General features: G+C 37.8%; 2 protein-coding genes across 2 annotated transcripts; both read right to left on the reverse strand.

The window, feature by feature from the left end:
- Nucleotides 1-1547: 1547 nt before the first annotated feature.
- ddost (dolichyl-diphosphooligosaccharide--protein glycosyltransferase subunit (non-catalytic)) lies at nt 1548-7133 on the reverse strand. Its single transcript, XM_074644623.1, has 11 exons — nt 6869-7133; nt 5312-5422; nt 5123-5209; nt 4932-5035; nt 4748-4842; nt 4266-4359; nt 3794-3942; nt 3360-3507; nt 3127-3247; nt 2432-2538; nt 1548-2177 (listed from the first exon to the last, which is right to left on the reverse strand). Exons 1-11 carry the CDS (start codon nt 7101-7103, stop codon nt 2028-2030), a joined length of 1401 nt encoding a protein of 466 aa, XP_074500724.1. The 5' UTR covers nt 7104-7133; the 3' UTR covers nt 1548-2027.
- Nucleotides 7134-8511: 1378 nt separating this feature from the next.
- zbtb17 (zinc finger and BTB domain containing 17) lies at nt 8512-19384 on the reverse strand. Its single transcript, XM_074644624.1, has 16 exons — nt 19230-19384; nt 17204-17439; nt 16854-17033; nt 16026-16364; nt 14848-14937; nt 14231-14562; nt 13818-13960; nt 13425-13725; nt 13196-13283; nt 12753-12869; nt 12499-12619; nt 11806-11936; nt 11399-11662; nt 11122-11211; nt 9648-9872; nt 8512-9591 (listed from the first exon to the last, which is right to left on the reverse strand). The coding sequence occupies exons 2-16, from the start codon at nt 17409-17411 to the stop codon at nt 9377-9379; spliced, it is 2844 nt and encodes a 947-aa protein (XP_074500725.1). The 5' UTR covers nt 17412-17439; nt 19230-19384; the 3' UTR covers nt 8512-9376.
- Between the last annotated feature and the right edge of the window lie 2681 nt (nt 19385-22065).

Genomic DNA, 22065 nt, shown 5'->3' on the forward strand with positions numbered 1-22065 from the left:
TATCATTAATAAATTGCGTTTTTAATTGGTTCACCCTCTTAGTCAAATAATGGTAATAAAATATATCCACAATAACATTCTTACTAGTAGAAATGTTATTTCAAGATATCTACAACTTTGATTGTACTACTCAACACCGAAGTAAAAATATAGGAATATCTTATTTTATCTTTAACATTTAATAGCTAGATTGGATATAGTGCAAAAGAACATTTCAGATATTCACAATGACATTTTTCCTATCCACAATTGTCATTTTAAATATCCACGTCATTCTTCCTAGGCAAAATTAACAAATTGAATGTAATTTTAGTCCCTTCAATTTGTAACAAATAAGATATAACTTTGATTGTACTACTCAACAAGAAATAAATTAAGAATAATTCATAATTAAGATATCTTTAAATCCTTAAAAAAAGTAAGTGGCTGTTTTAACATTTAATAGCTAGACTGGATATAGTACAGAAGAACATTTCAGATATTCACAATGACATTTTTCCTATCCACAATTGTCATTCTTCCTAGGCAAAATGAACAAATTGAATGTAATTTTAGTCTCTTAAATTTGTAACAAATAAGAAATCCATGTCAACGACTACAATTGATGTTTTATTTATACTACATTCTGCATTAAAAAATATCACTATTAAAAGTTGTATTTGCTCAACTTTGTGCAAAAACACAATACATCATAAAATATGACTTGATTTTAAATAATCAGAACTAACTCTTCGAATCAGATATCTTTAAATCCTTAAAAAAGTAAGTGGTTGTTTTAACATTTAATAGCTAGACTGGATATAGTCAAAAAAGAACATTTATAGTATCCACAATATTTTTCCTAGGAAAAATTAACAAATTGAATGTTATTTTGATTCTCTTAAATTTGTAACGAATAAGAAATCCATGTCAATAACTAAAAATTTACTCGGAGATGTTTGTCTGAAGAAGTCTGCCACTTAAATAATCCTTATTTCTGATTTAATTTACTGTATTTTTCTATTATTATTTTTATAATACATTCTGATGTTATTTTTCCTCTTTCTTCATTAACTGAATTGGTATGAATGATGGTACTTCATGTACTTCTATTTCAATTGTAAATTTTAACAAATGCTCTAAAAGTTTTGTTTGTTTTTCAAAACAACTCATTGTAAATGTTTGACTTAAATACAGTTTTAAAAAAAAAAGGAAATAAAGAAAATCCAATTGATACTTGTCATAACTTAAGTGTGCCATTTTGGCGTATCATTATACAGAACAGATATCCACAATACATTTGTGGATATCTACAATTGCATTGTTTCTAGTCATAATTCTAATTGTAGATATCTGAAATTAAAAGCCCACTACACATGAATGGCTAAAGTGGCGTAATTTTTCCTAAGAAGAACTGTAAGCTACATCTCTACAACCAACAACACTATGTTTGTTAGTCACAGCGAGTAGCGTTATTAAGTAAAATACCATCTATCAGGACCAGGAGACAGATTTCAATGCATTGTGGAAATCAGAGAGTACAATTATGTCATGTCACAGAAACCGAGTGGAATGTCAATATTTTATTGTTAAGATGACTCCAACTTTTTTTGGAAACACTTATCAAAAACAAATGAACAGTTGGCATATTCAGTGCATGTACTTACCACAATAAGCTTTACTGGTTGAGAACATGTGGGTCAAATTCTAATATGGATTTCTTTCATGTTCTAAGGCAAGTGCTCTACTTAGATCATTTTATCAAATGCAAAGCAACTTCATACAAACGCTGACTGACTTCAGCACATTTACAGGCCTTTGAATGATTTCAGTACAAAACAAACCCCAACCGCTGCATCACAGGTCACCCCTTTTGGCCTCCAGCCCCCGATTAGTCGAGTAACCCAATAACCGAACAGAAACTGTATTTTTACTGCAGTTCAAGTCTCTGTGTGAAGATTCAAGCCATCAAGACATTCAATTTCAACTCTTCACACCACAAGTTTAATTCTATTATCTTGTTATCCCTTCAAAGTTGTCTCTCTGCATTAGTCTGACTTCTCCTTCTCTTTCATGTGCAGGAAGACCATGCTGAAGACGAAGAGTCCTGCCATCATGGAGAAGACGCTGGCATAGTATGGGAAGGCTGAGGGGATGAAGCGCTCATACTGAGTGTGCTGCAGGGGACGCACTGATACCTGTAATGAAGAAACAAAGCAGTAGAAGTTAGGCCGCCATACATTAGAGCATGGGTATTAAATGTATTATAAGTAAAAGGAACCTCTTCTAAGCCATAGTACTCAGAAAGTAAACTTATAAATAATACACCAAGGTTTTGACAAAGGTATATAAACTATAAATTATTCGATCTCTAGTATTTCTGTCCATTTGCCCACTTTCCATACCAGTATTTTGCTTTGGGTATGCCCAAGTGAAGTTCTGATTAACTTGCCTGAGTGGAGGAGTAGAGATGTGTGAATCCCAGTCGGTTGTAATCCACCTTGAACTGGAAGACTCCGTACACATCAGGCAGCTTGAACTGGACGCTATATATATCTCCTGGAAGAAATAAAACACAGAAACAGCATTAATAGTCAGTTTGTGACTGCAAATGTGCATACAGCTCAAACCCACAAATCACAAAGATGCAATACATTTAAGCCCCGTTTTGACTGCAGGAACTTTTACCCTGGAACTAGGAACCCTTAGAGGAACTTGTTGCGTTTCAACCGCAGGGACCAGGATCTAATTTAAGTTCCCGGGACATTTTACCCCCAAAAAGGCTCTAGTCTAGTCTCTAGTCTATAAGAAAATTAATTGAATTGAATTGAATAGATGAAACAGGTGGACACACTGCACTGCAGGTTGCAGAGTGTGTTTACTACTGTGGCCACCTGCAGCCCTTGTCCCATGTGATGTTGCTTTTTTATATGTCAGTGGACTAATTTGACTAATCTTCACAGGTCTTTGGACTGCTATGTAAACGCAGACAACAATGGGCTGAAGGAACCTTTTAATTCCTTTAAAAGTAGTTCCAGGAGCTAAAATTACCAGGAACTTCTTGGTAGAGACCGAGCTTTAAACTGTAAGCATCAATTAAAATGAATTAATTAGTACTGTATATGTTCTATAACCACAGCAACGTACCTTTTCTCTTGAGATAAGTCCTGACGAAGGGATCGATCCTCACAAACTCGAGCTGAATATCATCTCCGTCGAAGGGAATCCAGCGGCCCTCAGACAACATCTCAATGACAATGGTGAACTCCTGCGTGGGAAAGTTTTACACTGATTGAGATATACACGTAAAAACACACAGCCAAGACAAACATCTTCAGGGTGATGATTGTTCACATAAGTCACAGAAATGTTATACTCACCACAAGGTCAGTGATTGTGTATGCTGCAGGGGGAGAGATCTCTCCAACAGGATGATGGGTAACAGCTCCCACCCTGAGGACTCCAGCCTCCTTGAACACCCAGCGAGACAGAGCCTCGGCCAGCTCCATGTTCCCCGTCTGCTCGTACCTAACAAAAACCACGACAACAAGAGGAGGGCTTTAAATACAGGAGACGGATAAATGGATAGCACAGACAGATGACAGCCTGATGACAACTCATTGAAAGAAGCTGCATTGGTACGGTCTAGACATGCTCTACATGAAACGCGTCTTGAGATAACTTCTGTTATGATTTGCCGCTATATAAAAATATATTGAATTGAACATGGTTGAGTAGTAAGTGGACATCTGTTCTAACATCAAGCATTCTTAAGACAGAGAAAAGGAGTGATGTGATGAACAGTGAAGACTACCTCTGGGAGCCAGGCGTGGCCTTCTGCACAGCAGAGTTGAAGAAGGCATCACTGAAGAAGTCCAGAGAGCCGCTGAAAACCACTCTGGCATTGTTTCTGGCCTGAAGGCCGGCGATCATGAGCGTGTTCTTGCCAACAGCATGGGGGTACTGGAGAGGAAAATATGTTATTAGTCAGAAACAAGGAAGTTAAATCCTGTGTAGTTCATTTTTAATCTAGAGACAAGGCTATCTATGGTTTCTAACTCTCCACAGAAACACTTGCATCTCCAAAAGCTTAGTCATAAAGCTTAAACACAACAGTATTTCCATTCAGGCCTCCAGTAGCTATATTCCCATCCGGCTATCTTGTGGAGGCATGACAGAGCAAATAAGCTGCTTCTAGTCAAGTACAGGACATCAGGAGGAACATTATGAATAAACCTCTTTATAAATTAATAATCTGACATAATTGTTGTGTTCAGTGATCTTACCTGAGAGATGGGTCTGTCGGGGAAAAAGGAGTAGGTAGTAGACGAGCCGGTGAGGATGTCCAGGACAAGAGGGTTCTCTGGGTCTGCCACCATGCTGCAAGAGGGGGATGGGGCATTGCATGTTAGTCAGATTTTATATGGCTTCCATTTGCAGTGAGTAATGCAGTTCATCTTTGAACATTATTAAACAGGTGCAACGTCAAATGCCGTCTCTTTATTCAAAAGTCTCTGCTACAGCCAAGTACAGGAAAGACTCTGTGAAAACGTTAACCTGGGGAGGTGCTGCTCAAAGTAATAAAGTCATCATTTATTTTATTTAACATAGTAATTATTTAAAATTTGTAAACAAGTAAAACAGAGTGAATGTCTTTGACGCTGCTTTGGAACATTAATAGCGTCGACATACTGAATGTCAGGGTGGAGAAGTGCAGAAATATACTTTGAATACTTGGTTGTTAACATTTAAAATCAGATGTGCTTACCCAACACCCTTGAATAGGACAGGTTTATTGGTGGGCTTGCCAACAATAGTTGGAGCTTTCATCAGGTTCTCTGGATCAGCAACAATCAGGTTGTGCTGTAGAGGAGAAGGATCCCTTGTAAATAACAACATGGATTTGAGAAACAAACTGGATGTGTCTGCTGTCTGAACAGAATTCTGTTTACCTCTCCAGCGTCAGACACATCATAGCTGTGATGGTCAATGACGGAAGTCTTTTCCTCATCAAACTCAATGCCACACTCACTGCCCAGCTCCCTCAGAGGGTCACCTGTGTAACGGGAGAAGAGCATTAATATATGCAATATTATGGCATTTTATATAATATTACAGAAAAGCTGTTTGGAAATCAACTGACCAATATCTGAACTGGCAGCAACCAGGACATTGCCTCCACCATCGATAAAGGATGTAATGGTCTCCACATTTATATTTCCTCCAAAGTCTGCAGATAAACAAAAGACAAATTAATTTTAACGATTGTTTCAACAAGGAAAAAAACAAGCCTGTAAATTTGACTTTGAATTAAAGAGAGAAGAAAATTTACCCTCAACTGATGGCGCGAAGATGATTAAGTGGTCATAGAGGAACTGGCCATATTTGATCAGAGATAGGGAGGGATCATCAGCCGTCTTGAATGAGATGTCAAAGCCACGATCTGAAAAAGGAGAGATACATGATTATCGCTGAAACATTGACACACTCATCATGCATTTTTGCAGTAACTTGAACAAAATGGCAGGGCACTGCGTTTCCAAAGGACTGGGAACGTCCATACTATAACTTCCTGGCAATAAGCGCGGACGATAATCAGCGAGGATCGATAGATGGATAGATAGATAAACCGTTTCCTGTCAGTGGTTATCATCAAGTGTCAGAATTGCAGAAGTTGTATTTTCTAAATCATGTATATGTTCTGTTTGACTTCCTATGTACAGTCACCCACCTGATTCAACTATTAGCAGGCTATTAAATAGGCGTTATCGGTCGCTATAAGCACTATAGATGTGGGTCAATAGGGGCCTACTACGTTGTAAAAGTGAATGTGAAACTTAAAAGCAACATATTCTAACAATTGTGTTCTTTTATTCCTTCTTTCTGTAATCTACCATGTGAATAGATGATTAAAAACCTACTATTGGGTGTAGTAGGCCCTTATTGACCCACATCTATGGAGCTTATAGCGACTGATAACGCCTATTTAATAGCCTGACATAAGTCTAATCGGATACAAATGTCATTCCTTGCCTACAAATGTTAAATTCTACTGTCCAAATGGGAAAATAGGTTTCCCCTACTACATAATGTACCTGCAAATCTTTAAAGCATTTTAGCTACAGATAATAGAATTAAATAGATAATTCATACGACACCTTCTCACACGAAAAGTACCTCAATCATATATCTTATACTGTATATACTGGATATGTTCTTAATGTAAATACTGGATATGTTCTTAATATAAATGTTCTTAATATGCCCTTGTACAAAGTATTTCTTTTTATAATTGTAATATAACTTATTATTTTTAATGGAGCTTCCCAGCAAAAAGCATTTCACACGATTGTACCTGTATAACCGGCGTGACGATAAACATCTTGAACGCCCTTTACATTATATTAGCATGCAAATCATTAGTTAATTCAGGATAACATGTTAATATCCTGTTAACAACCTTTTTGTATATTAAAATCAAGACGTTATAATGTAGCCTCGATCAATGGCATCTGGCATAATTGAATATTTGGTTGATGACTGCTAAATAAATTATAAGATATAACTGTATTAAATTATTAATTATTTGGTGTAACGTTACAAGAAGTATGCCGAATTGAAGAGTGGCCCTGTGTCGATTGAATGCAATGTAAGTTAACATTACCAAGCACGTACAATTACATTAAATGATTAAAAATACATAAAATTGCAAGTTTTTGAATGGAGTTTGGCGAGGACATAATACAGCTCGCTAGGATGACGTTACCAGCCTTGTTTGCTCAAGTCCAGAAGGCTCTAACGTTATATTCCCTGCCAGAGACTTGTTAACAATACATATCTAATATAGGTATAGCAATATAGAGTCTTTATGGATGAATCTCGTACTGACCTGCCAGACTGCGGAAGAAGATTGAATGGGTGTCTCTGATGTTGAGGTTGTCCAGCAGAACCAACGTTTTACCGTCAGCTACAGCACAATGCAACATGCAGGCTAACGACAGTAAGAGGACATTGTTGTCCAACAGTCTGAACCTCCTTTGGGTCATCGTTCCGGTGCGTTTCTTGGAGGATAATAATAAAGAACCGGACTGATTCGTCTGCACGGCTGCTGTCAACCACGCCATTTTGCTGCAGAAGACGGACGTCAGCGTTAAGAGACGAGTTAACTTTGACCCCCCGAGATTCAGCCAATCACAGAGAGGAACGCGTCATCTCTGACTAGCCCCTCAGCCAATAGGATGAGAGCTTTATTATAAGGCTGACAATCACGGAAGTAGATGGTCATAGGCAGATAGATAGATAGATAGATAGATAGATAGATGGATGGATGGATGGATGGATGGATAGATAGATAGATAGTAAGATAGATAGACAGACAGACAGATAGACAGATAGATAGATAGATAGATAGATAGATAGATAGATAGATAGATAGATAGACAGACAGACAGACAGATAGATAGATAGATAGATAGTAACTTTATTGATCCCGAGGGAATATCAAGTTTCCAGCATCACAGTTCCATAGTGCAAAACATGTTAGTAAAAAAGTTAGTAGTGCAAAGTACAAAGTACAAAAAAATATACAAGATGTAAAAATACAAGGAGAACTGTTAAAACTGAATATAGTGCAGGGTAACAGCTGTGATACATGACTATTAAAATAGTGAATACAGTGCAGAAGAGACTGTTAAAAGTGAGTATAGTGCATTATTATCTGTCCTGCAGACCGTCCTCCTTTGTCCCCCCCCTCCCTAGAGAGGTGTTGTACAGTTTGATGGCTCGGGGGACAAAGAAGTAGTCAAGTCGAGGGAAAGAAAATCGAAAATCACTACTTTATTTATTTAATAATCATAAATAATTTAAATAATTCATCAAGTTGAGGTGTAGTGCCTCCATGACTTTAATTGTCCACGTTTGTTGATGTTTATCTTAAGAGATGCTGCAGTATGTTTGCCAATAATTTGGATGAAAACAATTTAAATGCAATCAATGTGTAGATGTGTACACTATTAGGGCTGCAACTCACAAATATTTACATTGTCGATAAATCTGTCGACTATTTTCTCAATTAATTGATTAGTTGTTTGGTCTAAAAAATTTCAGAAAATGGAGAAAAATGTTGATCAATGTTTCCAAAAGCCCAAGATGACGTCCTCAAATGTCTTGTTTTGTCCACAACTCAAAGATATTCAGTTTACTGTCACAGAGGAGTAAAGAAACCAGACAATATTCACATTTAAGAAGCTGGAATCAGAGAATTGTGTTGTTGTTTTTTTATCGATCATCAAAATAGTTTGCAATTAAATTAATAGTTGACAACTAATCAATTAATCATTGCAGCTCTAAAATTAGTTATGCTATTATCCTGAAAGGTGACTTATTTTCTTTATTGAATTTATAAATTTTATTACTTTATATATCTTGAACGCACCTTTCCCTGATATTCTAGATATTCTGAGAGCAATGTAAACTTAAAGGAAACAACAGAATATTGTTTTTTATATAAATAACAGCACAAGACAAGGCTGGTCAGACTGTGTGATGACTCTTTATTGATGAGATGATGACTTCCAGCGAGTCTAATCAATGTTAGGATGTTATGCAATGATATCTAACATTGCATCTTGCAGAGGTCTTAATATAAACAGACAAAAATAATGACATAAAACCATTGGTGACAGACGGGGAACTGTCTTGTGACCATTTACTGCAATACCAGAAAAAAATGTGAAACTGAGAATTTTTGACCAGGTTGTCATCACCACACCTATTTCTTTTTATATTTTATCAGAGGTATTAAGACTTTTTTTTAGAGGACACATAACAAATATACAAATATTATACATGCACAGCATTTACAATGTTTGCCTGTACATGAATATATGACATTCCACTTCTGGAAAGAGGAGGAGGTGATAATCACCCCTCAAATCTTTAATACCTCCACATGTTCATGTGGATAATCTCTGTATAATGTCATTTTCAGGAAAATACTTACAACTAAGTACAATAAAATAGTTTGACTATTTAAGGAAAATGTACATATCTCATCTAAGTGAGATGGGAAAATAACACAGAGGTCTTTCTTTAAGTGGATAAAGGTAAGACAGAATTGTGATCTAAATACAAAGGACATTGCACAGTCCTGCTTTAAACAAACTATACAAAGTAGTATAACCATCTCTGGAAGAATTGATCAACAGTTTTCAACTGGATCTGACCTTGTTTCCTGGAATTAGGACTGCAAAAAACATGATTTTTGACCATACATTCAAAGGCCTGTTGAAACTCCGAGGCCTCATCAACTCACTTCATTTCTTATATTTCCTTCCTCTGTATAAATTAGATTTCTGTTACCAGCAACATTTCATTCACTCTTCACAAATCTGCCTCGCTACGCCTGACTCTCACATTCCATCTCCTCTTCTTTTTCCTCCTCCACCTCTGCTGCAGCTTCATCTTTTCCTTCTGTGTGGAGCTCAGTGTGAGTTTCCACCTCTTCCTCCTCCCTCCCCTCCTCATGAATATCTCCTCCTGTCCCTTCTTCTTGTTCTTGTGTCTCCTCCACCATCCCTCCCTCTTCCTCTTCCTCTCCCTCTCCCTCTCCCTCTCCCTCTCCCTCTCCCTCTCCCTCTCCCTCTCCCTCTCCCTCTCCCTCCGGGTACGGAAGATCAGCTCTCCTTCCTGGATGACTTGTTCAGCTGTGGGTTGCCATGTTGTGGCAGAATCCCCCTCGGCGGTGGCTGTGGTGTACTGGTAGAAGTCGGAATCTGCCTGAAACATGACCAAGGCCTGAGCTGTGTGGATGCGTACGTGCTGGGCCAGGGAGCTGGCGTCCAAGAATTTATCACCACATGAATCACAAGCGTACAAGATCTGGGTGTTTGGGTCTGGGAACAGAAGAAGAGTTGACAAACAAAGTGAGCGATTAAAATTTCTCAAACTATGATCCCTTTAATGTTAAGACACCTTTTACCAAGAAGTTCATGGTAATTTCATTCCCGGGACTACTTTTCAAGGAACTAAAAGGTTCCTTCAGCCAATTGTTGTCTGCGTTTCCGCCGTGGTCTAAAGACCTGCGAAGACTAGGCAAATTAGTCCGCTGATGTATGAAAAAGCAACATGACATGGGACAAGGGCTGCTGGTAGTCCATTTAGACCCTGGTCCCTGCGGTCGAAACGCAATGACTTCCTGATAACTCAACCTCCAAACCAATTCTACCGAAATCCAGGGTTTGGTATGGAATAATTGCAGCCACTGGCTCAGCAATTAATTAAATTCCACTCAGGCATCCTGAACCCTCACCACAGCTTTGCCCTGTTTTTTTTTATATTAAACTAAAAATCTTATATTCCCTACATTATTATTATTTTTTTTCTCCCAACCCATGTCAAATATCCTGTTATGTTCTAGGTGCCATTCCTGACCCTGTAGTTTGTATGGCTTTCAAAAGCTATATTATTCAATTACAGATGTTTGAGTGCATACTGTATAGCAGGGGTCTCCAATCTTTTTTCCTCTGAGAGCTTATTTGACAAAATGAAAGTGGCCGAGAGCTACTCTAGTCAATAGCCGTCATCATTTCTGTCTTGCTTTTATCGTCCTTTAATAACCTTTCAGTCACCGCAGTCATCACCTCTATTCCCGCCATAGGTGAAGGGCTTTCTGTGTTTTGTTGGGATGTGTGCTACTAAACGAAGCCTCTGTTGCTGCGTTGGCCTTCTTCTTCAGTTTAGTAAATGGAGACTGTTGTCTTTTAAGCGTTGTTTTCAGCTCCTTTACCCTCTCTGTTTTCCAGCCGGAAAGTCCCATGAAAAGTCTCTTTTACCAACTGACACACATATCATTCACATTCTTGAAAAAAACAACAACTCTGTTACCCATTCCTCATGAAAATAATATTTTTTTTTGCCTTTTATTGGTCTGGCTATTTTCTGTGGTCATTGTCATATGGCAGATGATAATTTTGTGTCGGAAGGGGGCCGGATGTCTATGAATTTCATTGGAAAGAAATTTAAACAGATTTACAAAGCGACTTTGTTTTCAAATGTATGTACATATTCTTTAATGCTTTAGTGAGTTACTGGTAGCTCTTGTTGGGAGACCCCTGTTGTATAGTGATTTCCTTGTAGTCTTACCTGCTTCTTGCACTTTCTCTACTGCCTTGGTGATTTCAGCTTTCAAAGCCTCCGTCTCATCTGCAGACACTGAAGCAGCCACTGGAACTACTGTAAACAGACACATGACACAAAGTAAAGAAACACTCATCACTGTCTAAGTCCTTTAAATCCTCATGCTTCTTGTATTTTCTACAGAAGTTCAGGGTGATATCTGCAGCCACAGATCCAAGACTGGGATAATAATATTTCCCCCTAATATCCGTGAATATCACTGAAGATGAAGATGCTTTCTTACCTGTCAGCTGAGCTACAGCACTGGCTGCCAGGGCCTCGGTTGCCAGGGTGACGATGTCCTCTGTGGTGACGGTAACTATGTTGATCTCGCTGTCAGAGGTGGACGCCCCCGCGCACCCATCAACCCCGTCGTCTGTGCTGCCCCCGGCTACCACCAGCCGTTTCATGCCGGCCTTTCCTTGGTGGACGGTCTTGACGTGGGAGCGCAGGTTGTCCACCCGGTTGAACCCTCGGCCGCATTTATCACACAGGAAAGGTTTCTCCCCTGAGAGAGCAGGGCGAAGAAAAAGGAATCAGCTGAATGTAAGGGTGAACGATGTGAGCTCTGCTGGATGTAGAGACAGAGAGAAAGTCTGTCTCCCTATTTTTCTCCATTACCCAAAAGTCCCATAATGATTCTGTCCATACCCGTGTGAATGATGATATGCTTCGATAGATCTCCCACATTAACGAATGCCTTGTTGCACATCTGACACTTGTGCGGTCGGACGTTGTCGTGGTGCCGAATGTGATTGGCCAGTTGACTGGACTGCACAAACCTGTCCAGAGAGAGACATTAAATGCATCCCTCAATTTGCTTCCTGCATATACTCTGGCATTGCAATTTAAAGGGCCAGTTCATAAATATTATAAAAGAAAAAAAACAAAACATATTATCTTACTTACTTATAGCTGCAACGTTTATTAAGAATTTCTTGGCAGTATATTACTTTTTGATGGTAGACTGAACAAAACACCTGCTAAGCCATACATAAGACCTGTGATTCCCACTTTTTCCTATGGAAGATCTGCTCCTGCATCTGATCTGTAGCTACTAACAGAGTGCATTGCTTGTGATTAATTGGTTTACCTCAGGCTTATGTTTGCATATGTGTTTTTATTTAATGTGATTTATTGTGGTGTCTGGTCTTGACGCAACAATCATCCCAAGACAGTTTTCTTCCATGGGAGACAATAAAGTAACCTTAAGATAAAACTTTAATGCAATAGTTAATGTTCTCTGCTCTCTCTTCACATATTTCCAAATCTCCTTGTTGGATAATCTCAGGTTATATTCCCCAGGTACAAGTGAATTTGAAAAATTTGCAACAGCTTGCTGACCTTTTGCCGCAGCGATCACACACGTAGGGTTTCTCTCCGGTGTGCTGGCGGACGTGAGCGATGAGCGAGCTGGCCTGGGTGAAGGCCTTGCCACAGATGAGACAGACACAAGGCTTCTCTCCTGTATAACATGAATTACAGTCTCACGATGGGGGGGGGCTGGAGATAATATTTGTGTGGAGTTTCAGATTGAAAAATGACAATATGTTGCTTTCACATTCCATAGTCTCGCTGAATGTCATGAAGTACTGTACCCGTGTGGATGCGTTCATGCCGCTGCAGAGCTCCAGGGTCACTGAACGCTCTCTGGCAGTGCATACAGACGTACGGTTTCTCCCCACTGTGGACTCGCAGGTGTCTCTTCAGATTTCCTAAAGAGTAGAATATCACACAAAGGTCAGGCCAAATGACAACTTATTTTAAATAATGTGCATTGTGTTTGCTCCAGAACTTTAACTGAAATCATGTGACAACAGTGGGGTGGCAACGCTTATTTTCATCATCCCCAAAGATATATTTTACAATCATAATATAAGGAGAAAAGCAGCAAAACCTCACATTTGAGAGAGTTTGGGTATGTTGAGTCTTTCATTTGTATCAGCAAAAACGGCAACCTCAGAAAACTTACAAGTTAAGCTCTCTGTAAAACAGAAGTAAACATAATTCAAGAAAAATATGGTCCATACTATCTTCTTACCTGAAGTAGTAAACTGTTTGCCACATTCCTTGCACTTAAGAGGCCCGTCTGTGATATGGATCTTTAAGTGAGCCTTCAGATTTCCCGGCTAGGAAAAACACAAATTCAGGCAGTGAGTTAGTTAACACACTCAATATAATATGATCAGTAACACATCACTGGTAATTATATGTGGCTTTTCTACAGTTAAAGATAATCTGTTAATGATTGTAGTACAGTTGTTTGATACCTGGTTGAAGCGTTTGTCGCAGTATGAACACTTGTTGCCCTTCTCCGTGTCGTGCGTCTCCAGATGTCGCATCTTGGCGGTGGGGTCGGAGAAGGCCTTCTCACAGTAGTCGCAGTGGTACGGCTTCTCGCCGCTGTGCACCAGCTGGTGGCGCTTCAGGTTGCCAGACGTGGTGAAGAGCTTGCCGCACACTTCGCAGCTGTACCGCGCTTCGCCCGTGTGCCGTTTGCGGTGCAGGTTGAGCAGGCTGATCTGGCGGTAGCTTTTTCCGCAAGTCGAGCAGCTGTATGGCTTCAGAGGGCTAAGGAGGCGACAAGAGTGCGATTTAAAGACACAAACCTGACAGAGCTCAACAGGCAGGTGTCGGTAAACTGAATAAAATAAGTAATTCACCTGTGTGTTTTCTCGTGGGCTTTACAGGCTGCTGGGTCAGAGAAAGCTTTGTTGCAGTCCCGACAGCTGAACGGCTTCTCTCCGGTGTGAATACGCATGTGTCGCTTGAAATTACCAGTGTGGGTGAATTTCTTCCCGCAGTCCTGGAAAGAAGAAAATATGTCATGAAGAGTGAGCTGACAAAAGATTTTAAAGGAAGAGTGTATAGGATCTGGCGGCATTTAGCGGTGAGGTTGCAGATTGCAAACAACTGAAACTTCTTCCGTGTGCCAAGCGTGGTTATTATAGTAAACCAAAACTGTAACTAAAAAGCTAAAAACAGCATTAAGTCTGACAAACACTAAAGTAAAGAAGTTACAAATTATAGCTGTACTCCGTTACTTCCCTCCTGCACCCAGGCTGATGTTCCTCACCTCACACTTGTGCGTCACGGAGCTGTAAGGCTTCGACTCGGATCGGCTGCTCATAGACGCCGACAGAGTTTGTCTCCCGTCTCTGTCGCTGCCCGAATCGGTTCCTTCCATCTGCTGGATAACCTCGACGTCTTCCTCCTCTCCAGACCCCTCTTCATCATCAGCTTCCCCATCGCACGTCTCCCCACAGTCACCGTCGTCGTCGTCGTCGTCGTCGTCGTCGTCGTCGTCGTCGTCGTCGTCGTCGTCCTCTTCTGCGACCTCTTCTACCGGCTCCACCACCTTCTTCTCTGGTTTTCTCTTTGATGTGCCTTCTTCCTCTGAGTCGTTGTCTACGAGGGCAACAATAGAGAGAAAATGACACCCTGTCTGTATATCACATAAGTCTCGACTTGAAATGGCAATTGGTATCACAGCAAAGTCTCTGTGGGTTTCTGTAACCCTGTCGCTGATACCTGGAATTGAATATAAGACTAAAACAAAAGAGACACTAGAATAATTACACTAGGTCTATTGAAACCTTTTCTTTGACTTTCTCTGTCTGGAATATGTTTCTGTATGATGATAAGCTTCAAAGACAGGAGCTGATAAAGCAGAGAAAACCAGCAGCAACTCACCAGGCGGGAAGTTCCGTCGAGGAGGTTTTCTGATTCTTCTCCCTCGAGAACTCATGTAGGACGAGCTGCCGGCAGATTTCAACAGTGATTCTGTAAACAAAGATAAAATAGTATCTTAAAATCTCTTAGTTTATTGGTCAAATAAAAAGAGCAACATTTGTTTAAGACACTGTCATGCCATGTGGACATGTGGTCCTTAAAAGGGACATTTCATGCTCATTTCCGGGTTCATACTTGTATTTACATGTTTACATGCTTTAATGTTCAAAAAACACATAATTTTTCTCCTACTGTCTGTCTGAATATACCTGTATTCACTCTGTCTGAAACGCTCTGTTTTAGCGCCTGTCTCTTTAAGACGCCCTCCTGAAAAAGCTCAGTCTGCTCCGATGGGCTTGTGAGAAAAATATGGCACACCTTTATTTTCACTGTTGATTAATCGATCAGTTGTTTGGTCTATAAAATGTCAGAAAATGGTGAAAAATGTCCATCAGATGCAGAGCAATAATGATTAATCAATTAGTTGTCAACTATTTTGATAATCGATTAATCGGGTTGAGTAATTTCTTAAGGAAAAAAAGTAAAAAATTCCAGCTTCTTAAATGTGAATATTTTCTGGTTTCTTTACTCCTCTATGACAGTAAACTGAATATCTTCGAGTTGTGGACAAAACAAGACATTTGAGGATGTTCTGACATTTTATAGACAAAACAACTAATCAATTAATAGAGAAAATAATCAACAGATTAATCATCAATGAAAATAATCGCTAGTTGCAGCTCAACTCAAATGTCTTGTTTTGTCCACAACTCAAAGATATTCAGTTTACTGTCATTGAGGATTTAAAGAAACCAGAAAATATTCACATGTAAGAAGCTGGAATCAGAGAATTTTTACTTATTTTTTTCTTAAAAAGTCCCTCAAGCCGTGGGCGGTTTATTCTAATGCATGTGACAAAGGAAGGGGAGACAAATCCGAAGGGCATTTTAAATCACATGTTTTCTGATCTAGGCAGCCCACAAAAAACTGACTAGGTTGTCTTTTTTCACAGTTTGTGGGTTGGTAGATATTCCAGATACCCAAATATATGAGCACAAGCATTGAACAAGTGAGTTTTTCATGATATGTCCCCTTTAAATGCCAAATGGTGAGATTAGAAGACATAAATATGTACTTACTGGGCGTGTAGTCTGCATCAGAGGGGTCGTCCTGAAATCCAGGTGCATCTTGTGCAACACTTTCTTCCTCCATCTTTACAGATATGTTCTTCTGAGGAGAGACGGGGCTGGTTTTGGGGGTTCGTCCTCGGCCTGAGGTGGGGCTGGCGGGGCTGGCTGGGCTGGGCCCAGAAACAGTCTGTTGTGTTTCAGTGGAGATGTCTTCTTTCACATTTTCCTCATCTTGTGTTGTTTTTGTATCTTCTGTTGGAGTGCTAGGACTCTCCTCTGCTTGAGATGCCACTTCTGTCAGGTCGCTCTCCAGTTCCTCTCTCTGCTCTACTTCCCCTTGTTTTTCTTCTTGTTTGTTAGTAAAGACAAAAATGGAAAGGTTTCCTTTTTTAATAGAATATTGTGGACAATTACTGTATATCAGGACCTCCACATTTCATATTTGGACTGCAATGTAAAATTGAATTAAAGTGTTGAATTTGAATCCGGTTAATAGCTTAGCATAAACAATAATAAGTAGCCAGAGTAGACTGATTGATTTGGCAAAAAAAAAAAAGTGGAATTCATTAAATTGTAACACTTTTTTTTTTTTAGATTATCAAATTCATTCAACACAGAAAACTTATCTTGTTAACCTCATCTGCTCCTTTCTACACTAGCAACAAATGATTGGTTAGTTTGTAAGTTGAAGACAATGACTATTACTTTAAAGATTCAGACGTGAAAATGTAAAGAGGTTTGAAGCATTTATCACAAAATAAATATTATATTGAGTATTTACAGAAGACCTGCATTAAAAAAAAAAGCAGACAAAAGCTTTGTGAAGATAGAACTCACCAACGGCGAAGTCCAGTGTTATGAGGGACGGAGTTGGATTTGCCATTGACTGGTACGCAGAGCAGGCATTTAAAATTTCTTGCATCTGTAGAAAGTTAGCAACAGCTATCACGTCTTCTACATTCTGTGGACTTAAACTCAGCTTGGCAGTGTACATAAACTCCAAGACCTGACCCAAACCTGTAACGATAATCAACAATACAACAGGTCTGGTTATACAGCAGTGATGGTGAGGTGCATTTACTATTATTTAAGTGAAGCACTGTGACGGTATGCAGAGTCAGAGCACTGGAAGATGAAAAGGAGAAAATATATTTATGTGAAAGAATGCAGAAATACGAGAACTATACCTGCTGCGTTGCTGATGTCCAGATGCACCACATCTTTCTGGTCCAGGAAGAGGGTGCGGAAGTAAACGCTGCAGGCCGCCAGCACAGCTTTGTGGGCCTTGAAGTCCACCCCGTCCACGACAAAGGTGCAGTCACACAGCAGGCCCTGCCTGCGCTGACGGTTAAGCTGCTCCAGGACCTTCCCGCTGTGCCACGGGAACTCCATCATCCTGAAGGCTTGAGGATGGTGGAAGAGGCTGGCGGGCAGGAAGAAGTCACATGTGGCACATTAGGAAAGGCTCAAAAGGTCGATTGTCGGCTTGACTAGATTGTCTTTACACTGGCCTGACATTCACTGGCCTTTAATTAAACCCTACCAATCAATCAGTGTTGTTCACCCCTGATATGACTCAAGGCTGGGCAATATATTGATATTATACCGATATTGTGATATGAGACTAGATATCGTCTTAGATTTTTGGATATCGTAATATCGTGATTATGGCATAAAAGTTGTCTTTTCCAGCTTCTCAAGGCTGCATTACAGTAAAGTGATGTGATTTTCTGAACTTACCAGACTCTTCTAGCTGTTCTATTATTTGCCTTTATCCACTTAGTCATTATATCCACATTACCAAAGATTATTTATCAGAAATCTCATTGCGTAATTATTTCGTGAAACCACCAATAGTCAACCCTACAATATTGTTGCAATATTGATATCAAGGTATTTGGTCAAAATGATTGTGATATTTGATTTTCTCCATATCGCCCAGCCCTAATATGACTACATCTCCTACTTCTGCAAAGTAAAGCAATTTATTATTATTATAAATAATAATAATAATAATAATTCAGATGACTGACTAAAGCAATCATTCCAGTGAGTGATATACTCTCCAACATTAATAAAGTTCCATAGTATCAAAACTGTAGTCAGGATGGATAAATGTTTATCTTTAATGTTTTTTTCATTATTTAAATGTAATGAAACATTATCTTTGTTAACCAAAAATGAGCAGTGACATGTAGATGCTCAGAAGTAACAGTAGCTCCAGTTCTAACTGTCCTCAATTCAAACTGTCATATGAACCTACTGTGTACAGTATGACCAAGGTGCTATATAAATAAAGCTTGATTGATTGATTGATTGATTGATAATGCAAAAGTCCTCCCCTCCCTTCCTTTTTTATTTTCTATCAACTCATTTGTTGATTTAATTTATTATTACTCTCGTATTTTTGTATTATTGTTTTTTTAACTCTATTGTATCTTTTTGTCATTATTATTATAGTTATTTCTTTTCCTGGTTTTGTTTCGGTTTTGAATGTCGAGCTTGTTTTCTCTATAGTGTACTTGATGGGTTTGTCTGTAAGCTCATCTACTTAAAAGTTGGTTTATAGACTGTTGTAATAACGAACAGCGTATATTGCATATACGAAAACAGCCTTGAAAAAAGGGAAAAAATAAAGTATAAAAAAATCAAAAGTCAAACAGGTAGGCTACTTTATTGATCTTAGATAGATAGATAGTGTGTCTGGTTTGTGCTGCACTGTGTTAGTGAATGAATGGCAGTGGTGTCTGCACTAATAGGTGTAAATATCACCTTTAGTTTACAGGAGATATTCAATGAGATACGATTTCAACCCCAAACTGCGTTTTAACAACAACAACAACAAAACAATCTCTAGAAAACACAGCTATCTTTATCTAATATAAGAACAAATGAAGCAGAATGACAGCAGATTAAAGCTCCATCTGATGTCATGATGTCAGAGCAACTAGTTAAACACAAAATACAGCGGTGTTAAACCGCAGTAAAGATGTTTTGTGACTAAATTAAGTTTTAAGACAGGTCGGGTTTGACAGTGCAATACATCGATTACAATGCCTCCATCCTTGTAGCTTTGTGATCAGGGATTAATTTAGCGTGCCTTGACATGCAAAGTGAAGGGGACAAGATGGCGGACCAACCGTCTTCATCTCTTGTTGTTTTCTGTTTCCTTTAACTTCAAACCGCCATCTTAACAACTAACCGCTGATTTACCTGCTTGATGTCGCTTCTTCTCTCCGGTTTTGAAACCGCTGCTCGGGCCGTTAGATACGGACTGTTTCACTCTGTTGGGAAAAACAAAACCCAATCGAGTTTTTCGGTGATCGATCCTGCTGCGCTGACTCCATCCAGCGCCATCTTGCTCTCTCTGATCGATTGATAGGGACCGGCCGGATGTCTCGCAGCAGAGCACGCGCAGTGGGAACACGTGCTGTGGTGCATGATGATGACCGCGTGGTGGCGCAATAGGATCGAGCTACATTAAATACTCTATTGATTATTGACTATTATATATATTATATATGATAGTATATATTATATATAATACTATATATTATATATATAATAGTATATTATTATATTATATATACTATATATAATAGTATATTATATACTATATATAATAGTATATTATAATATATATAATATTATATATAGTATATATAATAGTATATTATATATTATATATAATAGTATATTATAATATATATATAATAGTATATATTATATATACTATTATATATATGATATTATAATATATTATATTATAATATATAATATACTATTATATATACTATATATAATAGTATATATATTATAATATCATATATATACTATTATATATATGATATTATAATATATACTATTATATATATATAATAGTATATATTATATATATACTGTATAATAGTATATTATTATATTATATATAATAGTACATATTATATATAATATATATAATAGTGTGTTATATCATATATAATATATATAATAGTATATTATAATATACTATTTATAATAGTATATTATAATATAATATATATATAATAGTATATATTATATATACTATTATATATATATGATATTATAGTGTTGTTGTGTTAATATTTTGAGTATTTTTGACCAGCCAACAGTATCTAAACTGAGAATAAAGTTCTTCAAATACCGTTCCACCCAAAACAAGAGAAATTCACTACAAAATAATGAATGATTTTTCTCTTCCAGTGAATTTTTTAAGTTAAGATTTGGCTTTGACAGCAATGAGTGTGTTTTCTGCAAAGGTGATATTGAAACAACAGATACTCTCTTTGTTTTATGCTCCCATACCTAGTTGTTCTGGAAACAATTCATGGAAAGGTTAAAAAGAAAATCCACAGCAAAACCTAATATTGATCATAATAGTATTATTTTTGGTGTTTTATTTGAAGACAACAATTGGACCTAATGATTCATGTTAATTTAGCCAAATTCTTTATTCATCAGGCAAATAAAGACCCCACATATAAAATATAATCACTTTATCCTTTTTTCTTTTTTTTTTTACTTTTTTTTCTTTATTTCATGTTTTTATAATAATGTATTTTTCTTACTTTTTAAAAAAATTTAATTTCTATTTTTGTTGTCTGTGTTAATATTTTATGTCTACTAAATCTGGTCAGTTTTGAGGATGATAACTGTAATTGTAATGATTGCTTTATTATTTGTAAATTCATCTTGTGAATAATAATTAAAGGAAAAAGAAGCCAACAGCAGCAACACATAAAACGTTATTAAACTGATTTACACATCAAAGTTGGAGCCATTGATGTACTGAATGGTAAACCCACTCAAACCCATCTTTTTAAGCTTTTAGTCTTACTTTTTATTTCAAAATAACAATCATAGCATAGACCTACTATACTGTACTGAATAGCCGAGTATCAAATTAATGTCTATTATGCAAGGTCTATTAAGAATAATTAATCACTTCCAAGCACTCTTCAAAGGAACATAAAAAGCATTCATTTCAAGGCTACTTGGTTACAGCACAACATTATGGGCTAAATAATGTTGTAATGTGGTCTTCCACATGGAGAAGCATGCCAAAATGCAAAGGCCAAAGTCTGGCTCAAACACAGAGTAAATTACAGCCACATAACAAAGACGCCAACATTATTTTGCTTGAATAGAGCCTTTGAAATTCTTCTCTCATAAAAGCAGGACAGATGCCTTGTGTATGCCTCCACACACAAAAGAGTGAATAGCACCTTCTATCCCCTGAGCTCTGGCTCATATTGATTTTGAGAGTAGTTTGGTCGATGGTGTTCACTGCTTACCCACCTTTAGGTCTATATTTGTCTTATTTTTATCTTTATGTGGATATATGGTGAAGAAAACAATGGTGTTGGTCAGGTCATATACTTTCAAAAGTGGATTATTAATTCAGCAGCATATTGAATAAAGACAGGAATGGTTAAATTATGGCACTGTTCTAAAAAAAAAAAAAAAAAAGTTAGTAAAATTACTCTGATTGTTTGATGTTTTCACATGTTATTTTTTCAAATTAACCGTTCAGGTTAATCTGTTTTTCTAATTCTGTTTTTCTAGCCGATTAGACTGTTGTCAGGCTATTAAATAGGTGTTATCAATCGTTATAAGCGCCATAGATGTGGGTCAATAGGGGCCTACTACACCTGCTATAAGGTTTTATCATAAACACAGCGTTTTCACCCAGGAGACTGAAGTTCGCATCCTGTGTGAAACCAACAATGTGTTGTTCTGTCTATGTTCGTCGTTATTTTAACCCAAAACACAATGTTTTGTAGTTTTGTTGCCTAAACCTAAAGAAGCCTTTTTGTTTCTTTTCAAAACATGATGTTTCATTAGGTTTTACAACATGTTAGAATGTGTTGCTTTAAAGTTCCAATTTCACTAGTAGGTCCCTTCTGACCCACATCTATGGTGCTTATAGCGACTGATAATGCCTATTTAATGGCCTGATAACAGTCAAATCGAGCGTTTTTATTCTGTTTTATTATCCAAAATGAAGCGCTAAATGGTGTTCCAAGAC

Source organism: Sebastes fasciatus, chromosome 8 (assembly GCF_043250625.1).
Source record: "Sebastes fasciatus isolate fSebFas1 chromosome 8, fSebFas1.pri, whole genome shotgun sequence".
In the NCBI taxonomy this organism is placed as follows: Eukaryota; Metazoa; Chordata; class Actinopteri; order Perciformes; family Sebastidae; genus Sebastes; species Sebastes fasciatus.

Excerpts from the sequence above, each read along its gene's own strand:
- ddost (XM_074644623.1), bottom strand. The coding sequence starts at position 7,103 with ATGGCGTGGTTGACAGCAGCCGTGCAGACGAATCAGTCCGGTTCTTTA. Across the intron at positions 4,360-4,747 it reads GTCCTATTCAAGGGTGTTGG|CATGGTGGCAGACCCAGAGA; the intron begins GTAAGCACATCT and ends CCCCTCTTGCAG. Across the intron at positions 2,539-3,126 it reads GACTTATCTCAAGAGAAAAG|GAGATATATATAGCGTCCAG; the intron begins GTACGTTGCTGT and ends TATTTCTTCCAG.
- zbtb17 (XM_074644624.1), bottom strand. The coding sequence starts at position 17,411 with ATGATGGAGTTCCCGTGGCACAGCGGGAAGGTCCTGGAGCAGCTTAAC. Across the intron at positions 14,563-14,847 it reads TCGACGGAACTTCCCGCCTG|ACAACGACTCAGAGGAAGAA; the intron begins GTGAGTTGCTGC and ends TTGCCCTCGTAG. Across the intron at positions 9,592-9,647 it reads GGAAGGAGAGCTGATCTTCC|AGGGAGAGGGAGAGGGAGAG; the intron begins GTACCCGGAGGG and ends AGGGAGAGGGAG.